The sequence below is a fragment of the Ursus americanus genome, chromosome 10, assembly GCF_024610735.1.
Source record: "Ursus americanus isolate L20-20 chromosome 10, mUrsAme1.1.p, whole genome shotgun sequence".
Lineage (NCBI taxonomy): Eukaryota > Metazoa > Chordata > Mammalia > Carnivora > Ursidae > Ursus > Ursus americanus.
The window spans coordinates 43,311,861-43,331,510 of NC_142136.1; the positions used below are offsets into that span (position 1 = coordinate 43,311,861).

General features: G+C 35.1%; 1 protein-coding gene across 1 annotated transcript in view; it reads right to left on the reverse strand.

Moving 5' to 3' along the window:
- The window catches only part of TDRD3 (tudor domain containing 3), a 163,876-nt gene that overhangs the window by 90,804 nt on the left and 53,422 nt on the right, over positions 1 to 19,650 (reverse strand). The window contains exons 2-3 of the mRNA XM_087865105.1: positions 18,037 to 18,121; positions 12,648 to 12,713 (exon numbers count right to left, since the gene is read on the reverse strand). Coding sequence (XP_087721231.1) covers positions 12,648 to 12,713; positions 18,037 to 18,121 — 151 coding nt within the window. The remainder of the gene's footprint in view (positions 1 to 12,647; positions 12,714 to 18,036; positions 18,122 to 19,650) is intronic.

Consider the following 19,650-nt stretch of genomic DNA (forward strand, 5'->3'; position numbering starts at 1 on the left):
ACCTGGGGCGCTGGCGGTGTTAGAAGCACAAAGGACAGAGACGTGCCAGCCCTGGAAGCGAGGGCTGGGAGAGTGGCTGTGGGGTGCACATCCCAGGATGCTGCGGGGTTCTTAGCAGCACCGACAGAAACAGAGTTAGTGGCCAGGAGAGCTCAGTGAAGAGCAGACTGCGATCTCTCTGTTCTGAGACAGAGGCTAGGATACGGCCACTGCTGCTCTGACTCTCAGAAGAGTCACAGAAAACTGCCAGGGAAAGCCACCAGAGAACAAAAGCCCAAAAATACCAGTTCACATTGTGCCCATCCCCATCCCCCCTTGCAGAGGATGGGGCAACTCTACCCAAACAGGGTTGCCTGAGTATCAGCGCAGCAGGCCCCTCCCCCAGAAGGCAGGCTGAAAAATCAAGAAGCCCACAACCCTAAGGTCCCTATAAAACAAGTGCACATTGCTTGGGTCCTAGTCAATAATTTGGGCTCTGGGCATCCCCGCAACCTCTCCTTATCAGAATGACGAGGAAGAGAAATCCCCCCCAACAAAGAAAAGCTACAGAGTCTGTGGTCTCTGCCACAGAACTAATGGATATGGATATAACCAAATTGTCAGAAATGGAGTTCAGAGTAACAACGGTCAAGACGATGTGTAGGCTTGAAAAAAATATTAATGAAAATATTAATGAGAATATAGACTCTCTAAGGGCAGAAATGAGAGCGAATCTGGCAGAAATTAAAAATGCTATGAATCAAATGCAGTCTAAACTAGATGCTCTGACGGCCGGTAAATGAGGCAGAAGAACGAATTAGTGAATCAGAAGATGGGATGGTAGGAGAGAAAGTAAAAATGGAAACTTGGCTCAAAAAAATCCAATCTCAAGAATGTAGATTACGGGAGATTACTGACTCAATGAAACGTTCCAATATCAGAATCATTGGTATCCCCAAGGGGATGGAGAAAGAGAGAGGTCTAGAAGAGATATTTGAACAAATTGTAGCTGAGAACTTCCCTAATCAGGCAAAGGAAACAAGCACTTGTGTCCAAGAGGCAGAGAGGACCCCTCCCAAGATCAATGAGAACAGACCTACACCACATCACATCATAGTGCAATTCGCAAATATTAGATCCAAGGATACAGTCTTGAAAGCGGCCAGGGTGAAGAAAATCCTTACGTACAGAGGGAAAAACATCAGAATAATGTCAGACCTGTCTACAGAAACCTGGCAAACCAGGAAAGGTTGGCAAGGTATTTTCAGAGCTCTAACTGAGAAGAACATGCAGCCAAGGATCCTTTATCCAGCAAGGCTGTCATTCAGAATTGATGGAGAGACAAGGACCTTCCAAGACCGGCAGAAACTGAAGGAATATGTGACCACCAAGCCAGCCCTACAAGAAATATTAAGGGGGGTTCTATAAAAGTAAAAAGACCCCAAGAGTGATACAGAACAGAAATTTACAATCTATAGAAACAAAGACTTCACAGGCAACAGGACATCATTAAAATCATATCTCTCAATAATCACTCTCAATGTGAACGGCCTAAACCCTCCCATAAAACGCCACAGGGTTGCAGATTGGATAAAAAGACATGACCCATCCATTTGCTGTCTACAAGAGACTCATTTTGAACCTAAAGATACATCCAGACTGAAAGTGAAGGGATGGAGAACAATTTTTCATGCCAATGGACCTCAAAAGAAAGCTGGGGTAGCAATTCTCATATCAGACAGATTAGATTTTAAACTAAAGACTGTAGTTAGAGATACAAAAGGACACTATACTATTCTTAAAGGATGTATCCAACAAATGGATATGACAATTATAAATACTTGTGCCCCCAACAGGGGAGGAGCTAGATACACAAGCCAACTCTTAACCAGAATAAAGAGACATACAGATAATAATACGTTATTAGTAGGGGATCTCAACACTCCACTCTCAGCAATAGACAGATCACCTAAGCAGAAAATCAACAAATAAGAGCTTTGAATGATATACTGGACCAGATGGACCTCATAGATACATACAGAACTCTATACCCTAGAACAACAGAATACTCATTCCTTTCGAATGCACATGGAACGTTCTCGAGAATAGACCATATACTGGGTCACAAAACAGGTCTCAACCGATACCAAAAGACTGGGATTATTCCCTGCATATTTTCAGACCACAACGCTTTGAAAGTGGAACTCAATCACAAGGAAAAATTTGGAAGAAACTCAACACTTAGAAACTAAGAACCATCCTGCTCAAGAATGATTGGGTAAACCAGGAAATTAAAAATCAGTTTAAACAATTTTTGAAGACCAATGAAAATGAAAACACATCGGTCCAAAACCTATGGGATGCTGCAAAGGCAGTCCTAAGGGGAAAATACATAGCCATCCAAGCCTCACTCAAAAGAATAGAAAAATCTAAAATGCAGTTTTTATACTCTCACCTCAAGAAGCTGGAGCTGGAACAGAGAACAGGCCTAACCCACGCACCAGAAGGCAGTTGATCGAGATTAAAAAAAAGATCAATGAATTAGAAACCAGGAGCACAGTAGAGCAGATCAACAAAACCAGAAGCTGCTTCTTTGAAAGAATAAATAAGATCGATAAACCACTGGCCAGACTTATTCAAAGGAACAGAGAAGGGACCCAAATTAATAAAATTATGAATGAAAAGGGAGAGATCATGACCAACACCAATGAAATAGGAAGGATCATTAAAACTTTTATCAACAACTTTATGCCAATAAATTAAACAACCTGGAAAAAATGGATGCCTTCCTGGAAACCTATAAACTACCAAGACTGAAACAGAAAGAAATTGATTATTTAAACAGACTGATTAATTATGAAAAGATTGAAGCAGTGATCAAAAACCTCCCCAAAAACAAGAGTCCAGGGCCTGACGGATTCCCCAGAGAATTCTACCCAACACTCAAAGAAGAAATAATACCTATTCTCCTGAAGCTGTTTCAAAAAATGGAAACAGAAGGAAAACTACCAAACTCATTCTATGAGGCCAGTATTACCTTGATCCCCAAACCAGGCAAAGATCCCATCAAAAAGGAGAATTACAGACTGATTTCCCTGATGAATATGGACACCAAAATTCTCAACAAGATATTAGCTAATAGGATCCAACAGTACGTTAAAAGGATTATCCATCATGACCAAGTGGGATTCATCCCTGGGATGCAAGGGTGGTTCACCATTTGCAAATCCATCAGTGTGATAGATCATATCAACAAGAAAAGACTCAGGAACCATATGATCCTTTCAATTGATGCAGAAAAAGCATTTGACAAAATACAGCATCCTTTCCTGATTAAAACCTTTCAGAGTGTAGGGATAGAGGGTACATTTCTTAAATTCATAAAAACCATCTATGAAAAGCCTACAGTGAACATCATTCTCAATGGGGAAAAGCTGAAAGCCTTTCCCTTAAGATCAGGAACACGACAAGGATGCCCACTCTCGCCATTATTAATTCAACATAGTACTAGAAGTCCTTGCAACAGCAATCAGACAACAAAAAGGAATAAAAGGTAATCAAATCGGCAAAGAAGAAGTCAAACTGTCTCTCTTCGTAAATGACATGATACTCTATATGGAAAATCCAAAAGACTACACACCCAAATTATTAGAACTTATAGAGCAATTCAGTAATGTGGCGGGATACAAAATCAACGTTCAGAAATCAGTTGCATTTCTATACACAAACAATGAGACTGAAGAAAGAGAAATTAGGGAATCCATTCCATTTACAATAGCACCAAAACTCATACGTTATCTCGGAATTAACTTAACCAAAGACGTAAAGGATCTATATTCTAGAAACTACAAATCACTCTTGAAAGACATTGAAGAAGACACAAAAAGATGGAAAATTATTCCATGCTCATGGATCAGAAGAATAAACATAGTTAAAATGTCCATGCTACCCAGAGCAATCTATATTTTCAATGCTATCCCGATCAAAATACCAATGACGTTTTTCAAAGAACTGGAAAAAACAGCCCTTAAATTTGTGTGGAACCAGAAAAGGTCCCAAATCGCCAAGGAATTGTTGGAAAGGAAAAACAAAGCTGGGGGCATCACATTGCCTGATTTCAAGTTATACTACAAAGCTGTGTTCACAAAGACAGCATGGTACTGACACAAAAACAGACACATAGACCAATGGAACAGAATAGAGAACCCAGAAATGGACCCTCAGCTCTTTGGGCAACTAATCTTTGACAAAGCAGGAAAAAACATCCAGTGGAAAAAAGACAGTCTCTTCAATAAATGGTGCTGGGAAAATTGGACAGCTACATGCAAAAGAATGAAACTTGACCACTATCTCACACCATACACAAAGATAATCTCCAAATGGATGAAAGACCTCTATGTGAGACAGGATCCATCAAAATCATAGAGGAGAACACAGGCTGTAACCTCTCTGACATCGGCCACAGGAACTTTTTTCATGACACATCTCCAAAGGGAAGAGAAACAAAAGATAAAATGAACTTGTGGGACTTCATCAAGATCAAAAGCTTCTGCACAGCCAAGGAAACAGTCAAAAAAACTAAGAGGCAGCCCATGGAATGGGAGAAGATATTTGCAAATGACACTACAGATAAAAGACTGGTATCCAAGATCTACAAATAACTTCTCAAACTCAATACACGAGAAACAAATAATAAAATCAAAAAATGGGCAGAAGATATGAACAGACACTTTTCCAATGAAGACATACAAATGGCTAACAGACACATGAAAAAATGTTCAAAATCATTAGCCATCAGGGAAATTCAAATCAAAACCACCTTGAGATACCACCTTACGCCAGTTAGAATGGCAAAAAATGACAAGAGAAGAAACAACAAATGTTGGAGAGGATGTGGAGAAAGGGGATCCCTCTTACACTGTTGGTGGGAATGCAAGTTGGTACTGCCACTTCGGGAAACAGTGTGGAGATCCCTTAGAAAGTTAGAAATAGAGCTACCCTATGATCCAGTAATTGCACTACTGGGTATTTACCCCAAAGATACAGATGTAATGAAGAGAAGGGCCACATGTACCCCAATGTTCACAGCAGCATTGTCCACAATAGCTAAATTGTGGAAGGAGCCGACATGCCCCTCAACAGATGACTGGATTAAGAAGATGTGGTCCGTATATACAATGGAATATTACTCAGCCATCAGAAAGAACATTACCCAATATTAGCATCAACATGGACGGGACTGGAGGAGATGATGCTAAGTGAAATAAGTCAAGCAGAGAAAGACAATTATCATATGGTTTCACTCATTTATGGAACATAAGAAATAGCAGGAAGATGGGTAGGAGAAGGGAAGAATGAAGGGGGGATAAACAGAAGGGGGAATGAACCATGAGAGACTATGGATTCTGGGAAACAAACTGAGGGCTTCAGAGGGGAGGGGGGTGGGGGATTGGGATAGGCCTGTGATGGGTATTAAGGAGGGCACATAATGCATGGAGCACTGGGTGTTACACGCAAATAATGAATCATGGAACACTACACCAAAAACTACGGATGTACTGTATGGTGACTAACATAACAAAATAAAAAATTATTATAAAAATAAATATATATATATGTTTATATTGGAAAAAATAAAAATAAAAAAAAAGCAGAAACAAACTACTTATATATTAACGTCAAAAACATTACACAAAGTTAAAGAAGCCAGATACAAGAGAGTATATATGGTGACTCCACTCATGTGAAATGTCAACAAAAGGCAAATTTATAAAGAAAGCATAAAGGAATATACAGATATAATATTAAGAATAGTAAGTACAAGTTAGCAGAATTTAAGATCAATATACAATTATCAGAGAGAAAAATAAGTAATTTTTTAAAAACACCATTTATAGCAACAAAAATCAAATACTCCAGGATTAAGCTTACAAAAGATACAAGACCTATATAACTTCAATAAATTATAAAACTATGGAAAAACTAAATAAATGAAGAGATACATCCAGGAGTGTGCTAGAGGCAGCCCATACCAGTTCACAAAAGCCTATTATGCACATTTCTTCCCAATTCCGGCACCAGTGATTTCATGGTGTAGCTTATAATCAGCCATGGAAGTAACACTTCTGCTACAAAAAGTAGCAAATGCTACATATCAGGGCTTTTTTCTTCTCTTCACAGAGGCAGCTTATAAGCATTTCACTGATAATATGGTATCACAATGCTATCAACTATCTTTAAGCTGATCTGCAAATTCAGTGCAATTTCAATCAAAACTCCAACATATTTTAAGAAACTTATCATTTGATTCTAAAATTTATACGGGTGTGGGGATGGGCAAGGAGAGAATATCCTAAGGAAGAATAACATATTTTACAACCACAAGATTAGAAAAATTTGATCATTTCAGGTGCCACAAGTGATACAAATTAATGGTATCTCACATATACTACTAAAGGTAATATAAATTTGGAACAATTACTTTAAAAAATAATTTGGCATAATCTTATAAAGTTGAACACTGGCTTAGCTCTAGTACATCATAATTCAATCCCTGGTTATGTTCCCCAGAGAAACTCTTACATACATGCATCAGGAAAAATATACAAATTTGTTCCTAGAAGTATTGCATCTATTATAAAAACAAAAGAAAAAGAAAAGCACTTAAATATCGATCAACAAGAGAATGAATAAGTAAACTGAGGTATATTTACACAGTTTAGTATCATATAAAAGAGAAAACAAATGAATAACAGGTATATGCCACATGGACACCTATTAGACATAGAATACTGAATGATCAAAGCAAATTACAGCAGACAATATGTTAACATTTTATAAAGCTTAAAAACAAAAACACATTGTTTAGGAATAATTAAATATGTAACTAAAGTATTTTTAAAAGTAAATTTAAACTCAAAATTCACAACAATCAGTTCTTGGTGTGGGAGGGAGGAATAGGTAGGACACGTAGGTAGGCAGAGTGGTACTATAATGTTCTAGTGCTTTTATCAGGCTGAGACTTCACAGGTGCTCACTTCATTACTACGCTTTAAAACATATATGTTTGTATATATCAAATATTACATTAAAATAGTTCAAATAGTTTACATGATATTTTGAAATCAAGACATTGGGTAGTTCACAGAAATGTCGGGAGAATTAAAAAACTAGGTCTGCCACCCACACACAGAGAAAAAACACTCATAATCAAACCATAGAACTGGCTTAGTGGCTGTAGTGTGCTGGTAAAACAGTTCTTGGTTGGGGAGGGGAGAGAAGCAGCCTTAATATTTGTAGCATTTGCCAACTTCCATGGCTGATTTCAACTCCCAAGAAGATGTCACTGAATGCTAAACTAGGAAGACATGGTGACAGCGTTCATGAGCTGTAACAACTGGACCCAGCACACTGCAAGCACCGAGCTGTACAGCTTGTACTATCAGTCTCACTGGCCCTGGACACTTACCCCAGTACTGCTACAGCTATTGCCCTTGAAACTCAATCTTGCTGTAGCCTCTACTACTAGCAGAGAGCGTTCACTACAGTTCCTGCTTATTTGAGTGATTAGCCCAAGTCCATAGCAGCTACAGCTGACCAGCAGAGCTGAGGTACATATGCATGGCAGAGCTGCAAAGGAGAAAAGGCGTGTTCCGCATTTTCTTCTCCACCACCACGACTCGAAAGATGGGACCTTCTCAAACACACAGGAAGAGAACTCAGGTTCTAGGAATCACAAACGTCCACTATACTTATCTTCCGTGTATTGTTATCAGCCAAGATTGTGTCAAGCTCCGTTTTTCATAGTTTATACAATAAAGTAGGTTTTTAATTCTTTTGCAATTTTCCAAATAGAAATAATAATGCTGAATACCATGTGTGTGGGTGTGTGTGTATTTCTACAAATACACACAAATACACACACCCACACATATATATATACCTATACACACATACACTCTCCCATCCTAAGATCTTAAATATGCCCCCAAATGGGAATCTGCCCACTACTACCTCATTGAGAAGCACATCTCTAAAAAGTAATAGTCTAGCAAGAAAAGCAACCTCCCCACCTCACCAAGCTGAGACGGCTGCCCCTTGATCACAGGTACTTCTGACATAATACTTGTTTTACTATATGAACACGTAAGTTTCTTGATCTCTCATTAGGTTATGTGCTCCAATGAGGCAGGGGCTGTCTTGTTGATCGCTGCATCTCTTGAACTTAGCATAAATACGCATTCAAAACTCCTTGATGAACACAGTATTTCATTTGTCTTTACAATAATTTAAATTTACCTCCAGATCTATAAAGTGTGATAGGATCACTTGTGTATCTTAAATGAGAACTGAGAGCAGAGGGTAATGTACTCTGCCAAACATCACTCAGCTAGTAAGAGGCAGAATCAGGATTCAGATCCGGATCTGTCTTATACCAAAGTCTGTCGTCTTTCTATTACACATTCTAAAACTATGACAAAATTTGTTACATAGCAAAAGCAGATATAGGTATAAATGGCAATGGAAATATTGATGCTTAAGAATTAATTCTGCTCAAAAGGGGTCCAGAAAATTAGGAGAGAAGTGGAATATGAGTAGGGATTTGCAGAATAAATAGCAGTTTGCCTGGCAGCATAGACAGATTTTAAGAAAGTTAGAGTTCCTTCATCTCTGTAGTAAAAGAGGGCAGTAATCATTTCTATTTTCAGTGTTTTTATGAAGACCACAAAGATAATGCATAAAACTGCTTAACATCGGATCTAGCAGAGTAGATGTTCAGTAAAGAGGAGGAGAAGGAGAAGAAAAAGAAGAGTTTGCTGGAAATCGGTGTTCTCCTTGGTAAGTCAGAAGCTTGCACCAAAAAAGGATCAAGAGGAAAGCAAGTCAAATGCACTGGGGATGCTGGAAAAAACAGCTTTGCAAAGGTTGTCCCTCATCCCTAGCTCAAATTTTTCAAGTCATATTCACATAGAGCAACAAAATTAATGTAAAAGAAAAATTTATAAACAGCAGTAAAAAGAAAATTTCTCAATCATAAATATGGTAGTACCTTTACTAAAAGACAACCTAAAAGTTTCTGCTCCTTAGAAGTTTTAAAAACAGGGTATTATAAAAGCCTATTAAGTGAAAAATAGCCATGATCTTGAATAGGTTCTCCCAAATTTGAGAAACCCTGTGAAAAGCATCAATTTATACATCAAAGTATAGCACAGAACATAATTTCTCTTATTCAATTGTTCAGAGCAATTACAGCAAGTGAAATATGAGGAACACACTGTGAGACCCTCCAGTCAAAAGTAACCCTTCTACTAGTGTATCATTTGCCTATTTCCACACCTCTATCCTTCACCTTTTTACCTTTTTGTTCTCTGGGAGAATTAAAAAAAAAAAAAAAAAGTAAGGTCAACAGTTTGTTTTTCAGTTATCAGAAGAGTATTTGTCTACTACATATTGTTTTGTGCAGTCATTTTTAAACTCCACAGAAGTTCTATTAATATTTGTCAATAAACACTTATAAATAAGGCACAGTAAAATCAATGTTTCAGAGTAATCCATTGTTCTGAAAAATAAGAGTGCATGTTTAATCATAATAACTCACCAGAAGGAACACTGACAAATTGTATTATTTACCACAGAATATATTAACATACATAAAACATGATATAATTTTATTTAAATTATAACTTAAAACTTTTTTCAATTATTTTTCTTCTCAAAAACATCTAATTTTCTAGACTGATGGTGAAAAGGCATTCACTGTGAATTTTAAGGCAGCAAAGCCATCTTGTGGTTGACGTCGGTACTACTAAAGCTTTGAGCCTGTCCCTTTCATTTGTAAAATTAGGTGTTTAAACACACTTTGACGTTTAAAAAGGCATATACAACCTATCATTTTTAAAACTTAGAAGGAAAAAATAAATACAGACCTGAAAGCCCCTCCTTTTTAAGGTTCCATAGTAATGCAAAAGGTCATCACATAGCTGGACTGGTAACAAAGTATTTTTATGTTAACCTATATTTTATAATTCTGTACTTTGGTTCAGAGGCTTAAGCTATGAAAATAACTACTGGAAAATATTAAGCCTAAAAAAGAATATGAAAAATACTAAACAGTTTTGTAAAAAGAATAGTTTTACTTCTTTTTTGTCATGACTTTGTTCCACAATTTTTAGCTTATAAGCCACCAGGTTCCAAGACCTTGTAATATCTAAGAAACGCAAAGCCTGCCCTCAAACACTCAGAAAAGAAGTCGCAAAAGATGGTTTCCCCACCACACCTCCCTCCACTCTCACATTCTTTATGGCCTAAACCTCAAACATAAACTGCCTATGGGAAGACGTGGCTTAGGCTTGGAATCCTGGAAAAAAGTCATCTTCCCCCTCAACATTTTTTTTTTCTTTTTTTTTTTTTTAAGTATGCTGGGAGTGGGGGGTTGAACTCACGACCCTGAGACCAAGACCTGAGCTGAGATCAAGAGTCAGACACTCAACCAACTGATACCCAGGCACTCCACTCCCCTTTAGCATATTTAAAATTTGTCTGAAAGCTGTTCATTAAGGTCAAGGGCAACCTTAGGGAGAAAACATAGAAACTGCAAAATAATGTTCTGAGAATGGAAGGAAAGAGAAAAGAACCCGAGCGAAACTACTATATTAATTAATGATTAATTTACTTGCATTTTTTGCCATTCTATTTCTCCCAAATTAATAGTGATAACTAAAAGCAATTATTAAGACTTCAGTCTCGAACTCCAGATGACAGTGCCTTTCTCAAGGGCACCGATTTGTCTTAGAACAAAAAAGATGTAAATTCAATGTATCCAGGATTAACTGTCTTCTAACTACAGGCCTACAATCTTTCTTACCTGATCACAGATCAATCGGCTCTCCATTCTTCCTTTCCACTCTCAAATTACCAAATGCTAAAAATGGTATTATCCAAGACTTAGTAAATATAATAATAATACACACCATGTGAGCATTTATTTTTGGCCTCTTTCGGGAGAACTTGAAGACTCCTCTCTATATTCCTTTAATCTACCTCCAAAGGGGATTACTGCTTTGATGTTAGTCACTTTTCCTGCAAAGAACAGTTGCACTTATCAGACCTATCCAAGATTGCTGCCTAATTTGGGGTTCTATAATCCAGAAACTTGCTAAGTGTGCTTCCCAGATGACCAGAATCAATATCCCATGGAAACTTGTCCAAAATACAGATTCTTGGGCTCTAGCCTACTTCAATGGAATCAGAAACTGGGAGAGTCAGGAGGTAGAAGGGGAGGGGCTGGCCATCTGTGTTTTACCCAAGTTTCACTGTGATTCTGGTGTACAATGAAGTCTGAGAACTACTACCACAACCAACAACAGAGATGTACAGAAACTAGGGAGAACTCTGAGAACAATGGAGTTGAATGAAAAATTTGAGACAGAATAAACAAAGGAATCAAGATAACTAGGTTTAGCAAAAAGAAACCTGTGGCAATGACATTTACAAGTCCTCAAGTATATGAAGAATGATTCCCAAGGGAAAGTAAGCAGATGTTCTCCATTTCCCCTGAGGGAAGATCAAGAAGACATTATGGACTTTAAGTTGCAGCATAAGAAATTTAGATTAAAATATAATTAAAGTTTGCTGACACAGAGTGTTGTTAAACATTAAAATGAATTGCTGAGGAGTTTACAGGACCTCTTCTCTGAGTATCTATCTCAAAAACGAGAGTAGATTAGAAATTCTCATGGTTTTTTCTAGCAAAATATGACCAACATTGACATAAACAGATTAATATTCAGAAAATGTGAGAAATGTTGTTACATTATAGACCTTTTACAATTATCTAAAATTTAAAATATCTGATAGCTATTTTAAATACCGAAGTGTTAAAATGGTAAGATTATTTATCCAAAAACAAAATATGCACACTGAAAGTATTTATTTAAATTGTAGACAACGATGTTCTTTAATAATTCAAAAAGTGATCAATAGCACATAAAATTCTTGGCTGACAAAATTCACATGTATTTTCAAATAAAAAGAAGAAATTGAATATAAATAAAAAAGGAATGAAAGACTGAGTAGTTGTCATCTAAAAATTATATCCCTGGATTTTAAAAAGATGACTGAAAAAATTCATAACATGAATATACATATGTATGCTTGAAATTATCTAATATATATGACATATATAATACACATATTATCATATTATGTATATTATGCTCCAATATATATATGTAGTACAAAATGAAAGCAATAACCAAACGCACAGCTTTGACAAATTGCTCCTAATATCCTCTCACAATCTTATAATTTTATATAAATAAGTTCATGAAATAAACATGGAAATAGGTAACTAAAATTAAAAGGGACAAAAAGGTCCTTGTCCTGTATTCCAGCAATATCTGGTAAGTCTCACATGTAAGTGTGCCATAATTATAGTTCCTGAAACCAACATTTTTTTTTTAATGTTGAAAAGTCACCAAAAGTTTAAAAGTTCAAGTCAATAATTTTCCATTTGTATAGGAAGTCACTATAAGGATAACTCTGTGTTCCATTCACTTCTAAAATATTTTGCAGTTGCAGTCTTTATTGACAAAAAATAATTCCAGTAATTTAGTAAATTCGTATTTATTGTAGTTAGCATAATTTAGGAAGTTAATTTTTTTCTTTACCTTTTCTACCTTTCCACCATTGATGTCACTGGGGAGGAATTTCTTGCCAATTGTCCTTAAGTCTGTCTAAAATAAAAATATTATTATTAAAATCTAATTATAGAGAAAAGTAAATCTAAATCTAATCTCACTCATAAACAAAAGATGAAATTACTTAAGGCCTGTAGAATAAAATTTAAATCAGTATCTTTTAGCTGATTATGAGATCTATGCATATAATCGATCTTTTCAAATAACATAGTCCCACACATATGCTGCTTAAGTTGAACAGTAATGTTTAAGGCCTTAATTCTGGTTATATTCCTTTTGATAACTTAACTTACTAAATCTTCTCTATTAAAACCTAATACTTGATTTTAAACTGTAGCCTTACTAAAAAAATTAATGCCCCAAACCCAAACCAAGTGACTACTTTTAAGTACATAAACAGAATACATTTTTGATAACTGAATCCTACATAACATTCATATAAAGAGTCATGAAAACACATGATTCTACTGGCTGTGATACCCGTAACAAAGCTATATAACATACAAATATCCTAGGGAATAATACCACTGCAGCAGCAAGGATAGGAAGACTATTGTAGTAAAGATCTATATCATTTGCTGAAATTACAGAAATCAAAGTTAGTGAACAAATGACTGACTATATGAAAGTGCAGAAGTACATATTTCTCAGCAAAGCAAAGCAAAACATAAAAAGGAAAACATTAAGAACTAAGATAAAGTTACAGCATTTCTGAGATATTAAAACAAAACTTCAACTATACAATTTACAAAAAAGCAGAACTTTCAAGGATATTGTCCTCTTTAGGAGTAAAAACTAAAGAAACGATAAGAAATTTGCTCAGAGGAAAATCAATACTCATGAAGAAGGCCTAATTAGTTAAGCTAAGAAATTTTCTCAATGACTGAGACTATGAGGTTAGACTGATAACTAAATTTATACTGTTCTGTTCTTCCTTAAAATATAACAAGAGCTTTTCATCTCCTTAAGAGCAAAATAAAAGAAAATAGATTTAGAGTGCATTTAATCACAAAAACTGTAAGGCAAAAATTCATGTTAGACTTAAGGGGAAAACACTGGATGATTAAAATTACTGTAACATAAAAGGAAGACATGGAGAGAAGTAGGATAGTCTTCTTTCATCACCTACAATAATAGAATGTCCTCTTATTTGAAATACCAGTACGTGGTCAGCTTAAGAAATGAGCATATAAATTATACAATCCCCACAGATCTTTTCAGTCTTTTACTACCATAATTCATTTTTTATTTCCTAATGTAATGCAAGGGTCACTCCTAAGCTAAAACTCACCAAGTGGAACTGCCAGGCAAACTAAGCCCCAAATCCAAAACACTTGTGTAACAATGTGTTAGCTTTATCATCTTTGCAGCCTCCATCCAATAACAGAGTGAAAGAATGATAAAGCATACCTCGAGATGCATGCCTTTTCACTTTGAAAATACTAAGTAACAGATGGGAAAAAAATATTTTCTTATATTGACCTTCTGTATATTAGGGTTGTTTTATTCCTAATGTTAATACACATGAAGTACTTGGTACAATGAATTGCAAAGAGTAATAAGCACTTAATGAATGTTATCATGTTATTTTACTGAATATAAGATATACATTTTGTTATCATCTGAACATGAATAATCAAGTCAGTAATACAACGAACAGTTCATAAAAATAAAGGAATTATTCTGAAGTCACTCAAAGGCTGAAATATTTAAATATGTATGTAAAACAGAAAATATACAAATTTTATGATATACCACGGTCCCTCATTTCTAGTTTTTAGCAATAATTATGAAATTTAATTTAAACTAAACTAAACTAAACTAAACTAAAAATGGGGCATCAATATAACGTCAAAAAAGCACTATACTAAAATCCTAAACTCTAAGTCATTACAAACTGTAATTAACTAATAGGACCATGGACACTGCCCCATATTCTCTAAATCCAGCTAATTTATTCCTCTATAAAATGGAAAAAATATCACCAAGCCTATTTCATAAAGTTGTTATCAGGCTAAAGGGAGACAATATATTCAAAGTTTACATAACTTTCAAAGTGCTATACACACATATAATGAATATTATTTCATTATTCTTTTAGCAAGATGAAAATGACTTACCAAATCTTAAACATCATAAAATCAAAATCAATTTATAAGTTCTGCAAAGGCAATTTTATGATTCAGATGCCATTATATCAGTATCACTAGTAAAACTGGGTCCAAAAATACATTTATATCGGACATAAAAAATTATGCAGGAGAAATATTTAATCTATAAGTACACATGCACATGTGCACACATACAAAAGATTCCTGACTATTTATTTGATTAAGTTCAATGGAATAGCTATTTGGCAAATCATTTTATATTATACAGAATCTTAAAAGAAATTTTTAAAAATCTACTTTTAAATTTTTACTAATACATGGTATTCAGTAATTTAAGACCAAGCTATCACTTAATTTACCTCTGAATAATTCAGGTATTTGGGCCCAAAACTGCATGCTGGCTTTTAACGTCACTTCTTAATATTCTTACTCCCCATTCTACAGAGTAAAAAATTAAGAACCCTCCTTTCAACATAAAAATTTATACAGAAATGAGTTACATAGCAGCTGAGAGGCTGCTCTTTTTAGAAGGGTCTGCTTTTACAAGGTTGGCCCTAGGCTGGCATGTGGGAACTTGCACTTGAACCACTTCCTAACTGTAAATGTGGTTCACTGCTTAGACGATTTGTATAAACAATGTGATTTATGGTGAACACCTGCTTTGGGGGGAGGAGTCTTAGAACTGTTCATTTAGGCAGAGAGTACCTTTATAAGCAGACCAATAAATGCCTTGGGTGCTAGTCTCTAGGGGACTTCTGTGGGCAGAAACACTGTACAGTTACCCTTGCTTTTCAAAAGTTCATATTAGGCCACTTTGCTCTTACAAAAAAACCTACGTGAGTTTTCACTAACTGAAAGAAATTCGAAGATTTTCATTTTACTGGAAAAGGAGAAAAGCAGAAATAGTGTTCAGCCATTGTGTTACAGTGAGCCTTTATAGAAACAGAATACACCCCAAACAGCGAGAAGGGCACTGCCAAGCATCTTCCCTAGAACTATACTCAGCATCTCAGCATCAAGCTGCAACAGCTTTGAACTGTGTTGTGAGCATCTGTGCTTTCTCTTGATTTATTTCATGCATCCTTTAGCAAGATATGCCCTAAAGTATCAGAAAGACCTGAGAGGTTACTTTTTAGGCCTGGGAATGCTCTAAAATCTTTCCATATAAATTAATGGTAATTACTTCTTCATTTTACACCATTTTGGCTTACAAAAGTTTTCACAGGAATACCCTACACTTTTTTTTTTTAATTAAATTTAACTTTTTTGAGAGAGAGAGAGAGAGCACACACATGAGCTGGAGGGGAAGGTATGGAGGGATTGAAGGAGAAGGAGAAAGAGAATCTTAGGCAGGCTCCACACCCAGCGCCGAAATCAAGTCAGATGCTCAACCGACTGAGTCACCAGGAATGCTCTACTTTTGGATAGCAGTGCCCTAGGAATGCCCTAGGAATGCTCTACTTTTGGATAGCGGGGAAAACCTATACATATATTATTGCATTTTCATTGCTAGATAAAGGAATAAGTTCAGTGTGTCCCACACAGGAGGAGGGTGACACAAGAAAGCTTATGCATGGATTATTCTCCCAATATGTAATAAGTTATATATAATAAGAATCAATAATACAAGTCATTTTCAACTAGTGACTAATAGCCCCTAGTCTTTCAAAAGTTAAAAAAAAAAATCAACAGAAATACTACAAATGTCTGACTTTATTTAAATGTGATAACCTTGAAAAGTAAATTATCTGTCTGGTGTAGACTTCATCCTAATTAAAACCATTTCTTTTTCCTATTGTATGGCACGATAGCTTGGATTGGAGTATTCAACTATGTATTTCAGAGAAAATTATAAAGACAAATTAATTCATAAAATAATGGTCCTTATGTACCTCTTACGTACATAGGACAAATACTTCATCTTGATTTATTTAAAGCTTCGCACCAAATTATAGCTAAGTATATAAATAAGAAAAAGAAGAGCAGAAGATTGTCACAAAATCTCTTCCTCGTCAACTTTAGAATTTTTTTTTTAATTAATGGAGTTCTTTCAATATTTTTTGAAAGCAGAAATCACTTATCAGGCTGCAAGTCAAAAAAAGTTAAAGTGTATAGGGAATATTTCCATTTGTAGTCATAGACAACATGCATAATTTCCAAAGCTTACTTTAAAAAATTTTAGTGTTTCATTAAAAACCTACATTCTTAGCTCAGAAACGATAAATGATCTTGTTAGTTTTACTAAATAAAATTCAAAGAAGCTGAAAAAATGACAGGATTCAAAACATAAATTTGATCTGTTTAAGTCCATTTAACTATATATAAATTAAAGTAATGTGAAAAGAAAAAGTATACAGCTATGTATTTATATTTTAAATGTTCTTATCAGTTGCTGCCATTTCTGCTTCACGTTATACCTATGTTGCAGTGATATGATGGATCTGTCATTCTCTTATTCATAAGAGAATAAGTAATTCTCTTATGGGTTTTGCTGACTACGTATCATAATGTATAAATTTAATTCAATAGATTAAATAATAAATTTAATAGAGTGTTACTATAAAGATAATATGAAAATACTTCCAATGGGGTAACTGCAAGGTTGAAAAAAGAATATTCATTTACTTACACCTAAATTTCAAACAATTTTTATAACTCTTCAATAAAATCCAAAAGCCAATCCCAATTATGGAAAACATACAGCTATAGAGATAGGTGGAAGGAGAGAGACTGGAAAGAAATATATACACAACATAACTATAATTATGGACAGCCTTAATATCCTTATTTTACTTTTGTCTTGTGAAGTGTTCCACAATATACATTACTTTTATCAACAGGAAAAGTTATTTTGATACAACTGTCAAAAAGCTATAACCTAGCTGGAGTTCCTATGTTAATGAAGTGATTTGTTTTAATAAATATGATCAGTATTTTCTGCTATTATATATCTACTGTAAATGTTATGAAATTCTATAACTAATCACTGGGGGGAAATGGGAATTTTAATTGTGTTTTTTTTTCCTTTTTTGTTGGATTCTGTATAATAGATGTTATAAGAAACATGTATTTCTAAAAATTGGGCTGATAAGAGATTACCGAATTCAACAAACATCACTGCAACTTAAAATACACAGTAAAAACAAAAGATGTCCTCCGTATTACTTAAGACCCAGTTTATTCTGTAAGACATTTTTCATGAAAGCTTCTAGATTTAAAATGTTTATAAGTTAATAAACAAAACCTACATTGAGAGCAATCAGGATGATGTCATTTATATTGACTTTGTCAGGAGAACTTGTGCAAGCTTCAATGCCTTCATCTGAAAGATACCTGTTAAAATAAAATAAATGGCTTAATATTTCCTAAAATCAAAATTAACCAAAATTATATTCTTAAGTCAACATGCAATTTTGTTCTGTACTAAAAAAGCTTCTACTATAAATACTAAGGAAAGAGCTCTGGATATTCCCTGTTTATTTATCATCTCTGATAGGACAGAATGAGCGATGCATATTTTCCCTCTTTTGTATCCTTAAAGGGATGTTGTGTCAATAAAATTATCCATATGCTTTCTGAGAAAAGCTATTTAAATATCAAAATACTTCTTAATGGATGTATGAGCTACTCTTACTATTATGCAAATATAATATCTGACTCAGTATTTGTTAATACAGAAGTTCTTAGAGACTTGAGATGTACTATAAAAATAGAACTAAAAACAACATAGATTTAAACTTAATCTCTGACAATTTCCTCTGTCCGCTACTTTCTCATATTATCTTCTCAAGTCCCCTTTCTTGGACGTAACATTCCTGAGAACACTTGAGTAAATATTACTGACTCAAAGTGACACAAAAATGGGCAACTTTTTAGCTTTTCCTGTTCTCTTTGCAGTTTTTTTTTTACTCATTATCTTAATGCCTTTTGATCTTTTATTCAGTCTAAACCAACCACACATTTGTTGCAGACAATAATTAATTTAAGAGTAAAAAGATTATTGAGTCCAGGGAGAGAATCATTTCTACCCACCATTCATGCCCAATTCAGACATTTTTAAATTCTTTGATAAATTCTAGAATTCAGGTATCATCCCCCCAAAAGTCCACCTGTACAAATGCCCATTAACATCTCACATCTTTTACCCTTTTTTAAAAGATTTTAAGTAATCTCTACATCCAATGTAGGGCTCAAACTCATGACCCCAACTGAGATCAAGAATCCCACACTCTACCAACTGAGTCAGCCAGGCACCCCCCATTTCACACCTTTTATAATCAGTATCAACTCCTTTAACCAGAGGGCTGGTGCCAGCATTGCCGTTGTAGACATTCTCCCACTTAAAAGATACAGAAGTGTTGGTCTGACAGAACTAATTCAAGCTCATTCCCGATGGCCAGCAATTCCACCATCAATCCCCAACATCAGACAGATTCTAAGACGCTTACCAATGTAACCTCTACCTGGAGACAACAACCAAAGAACGTGTGCCTTTAAGAAACAGAGATTGAATAATTTCTCAAAAATGAAGGAGCAAATACAATGTAAATTGAAGAATGCAAAAGAACAATAAGAGATTAAAGTTGATAAGCCTAAGAACAAGACCAAAGCAAGAATGTATTTAAAAAAATTACACAGTATTGAGTTTAAGACCATGGCAGTGCTAAACTACAATGATAAAAGAAGGCAAGTAGTTAACCCGGTTACAGAGAACAAATAGAAGTGATAAGTATGTACATGAGTCAGTAAGAATGAACGGAGAGGAGACAGTAATAATAGTACGTAAGAGACCAAGGAATACAAATGTCTACAGTCAGCATGGATAGTTAAAACACTGCTTAAATTCAAAATGGCTGTTAATT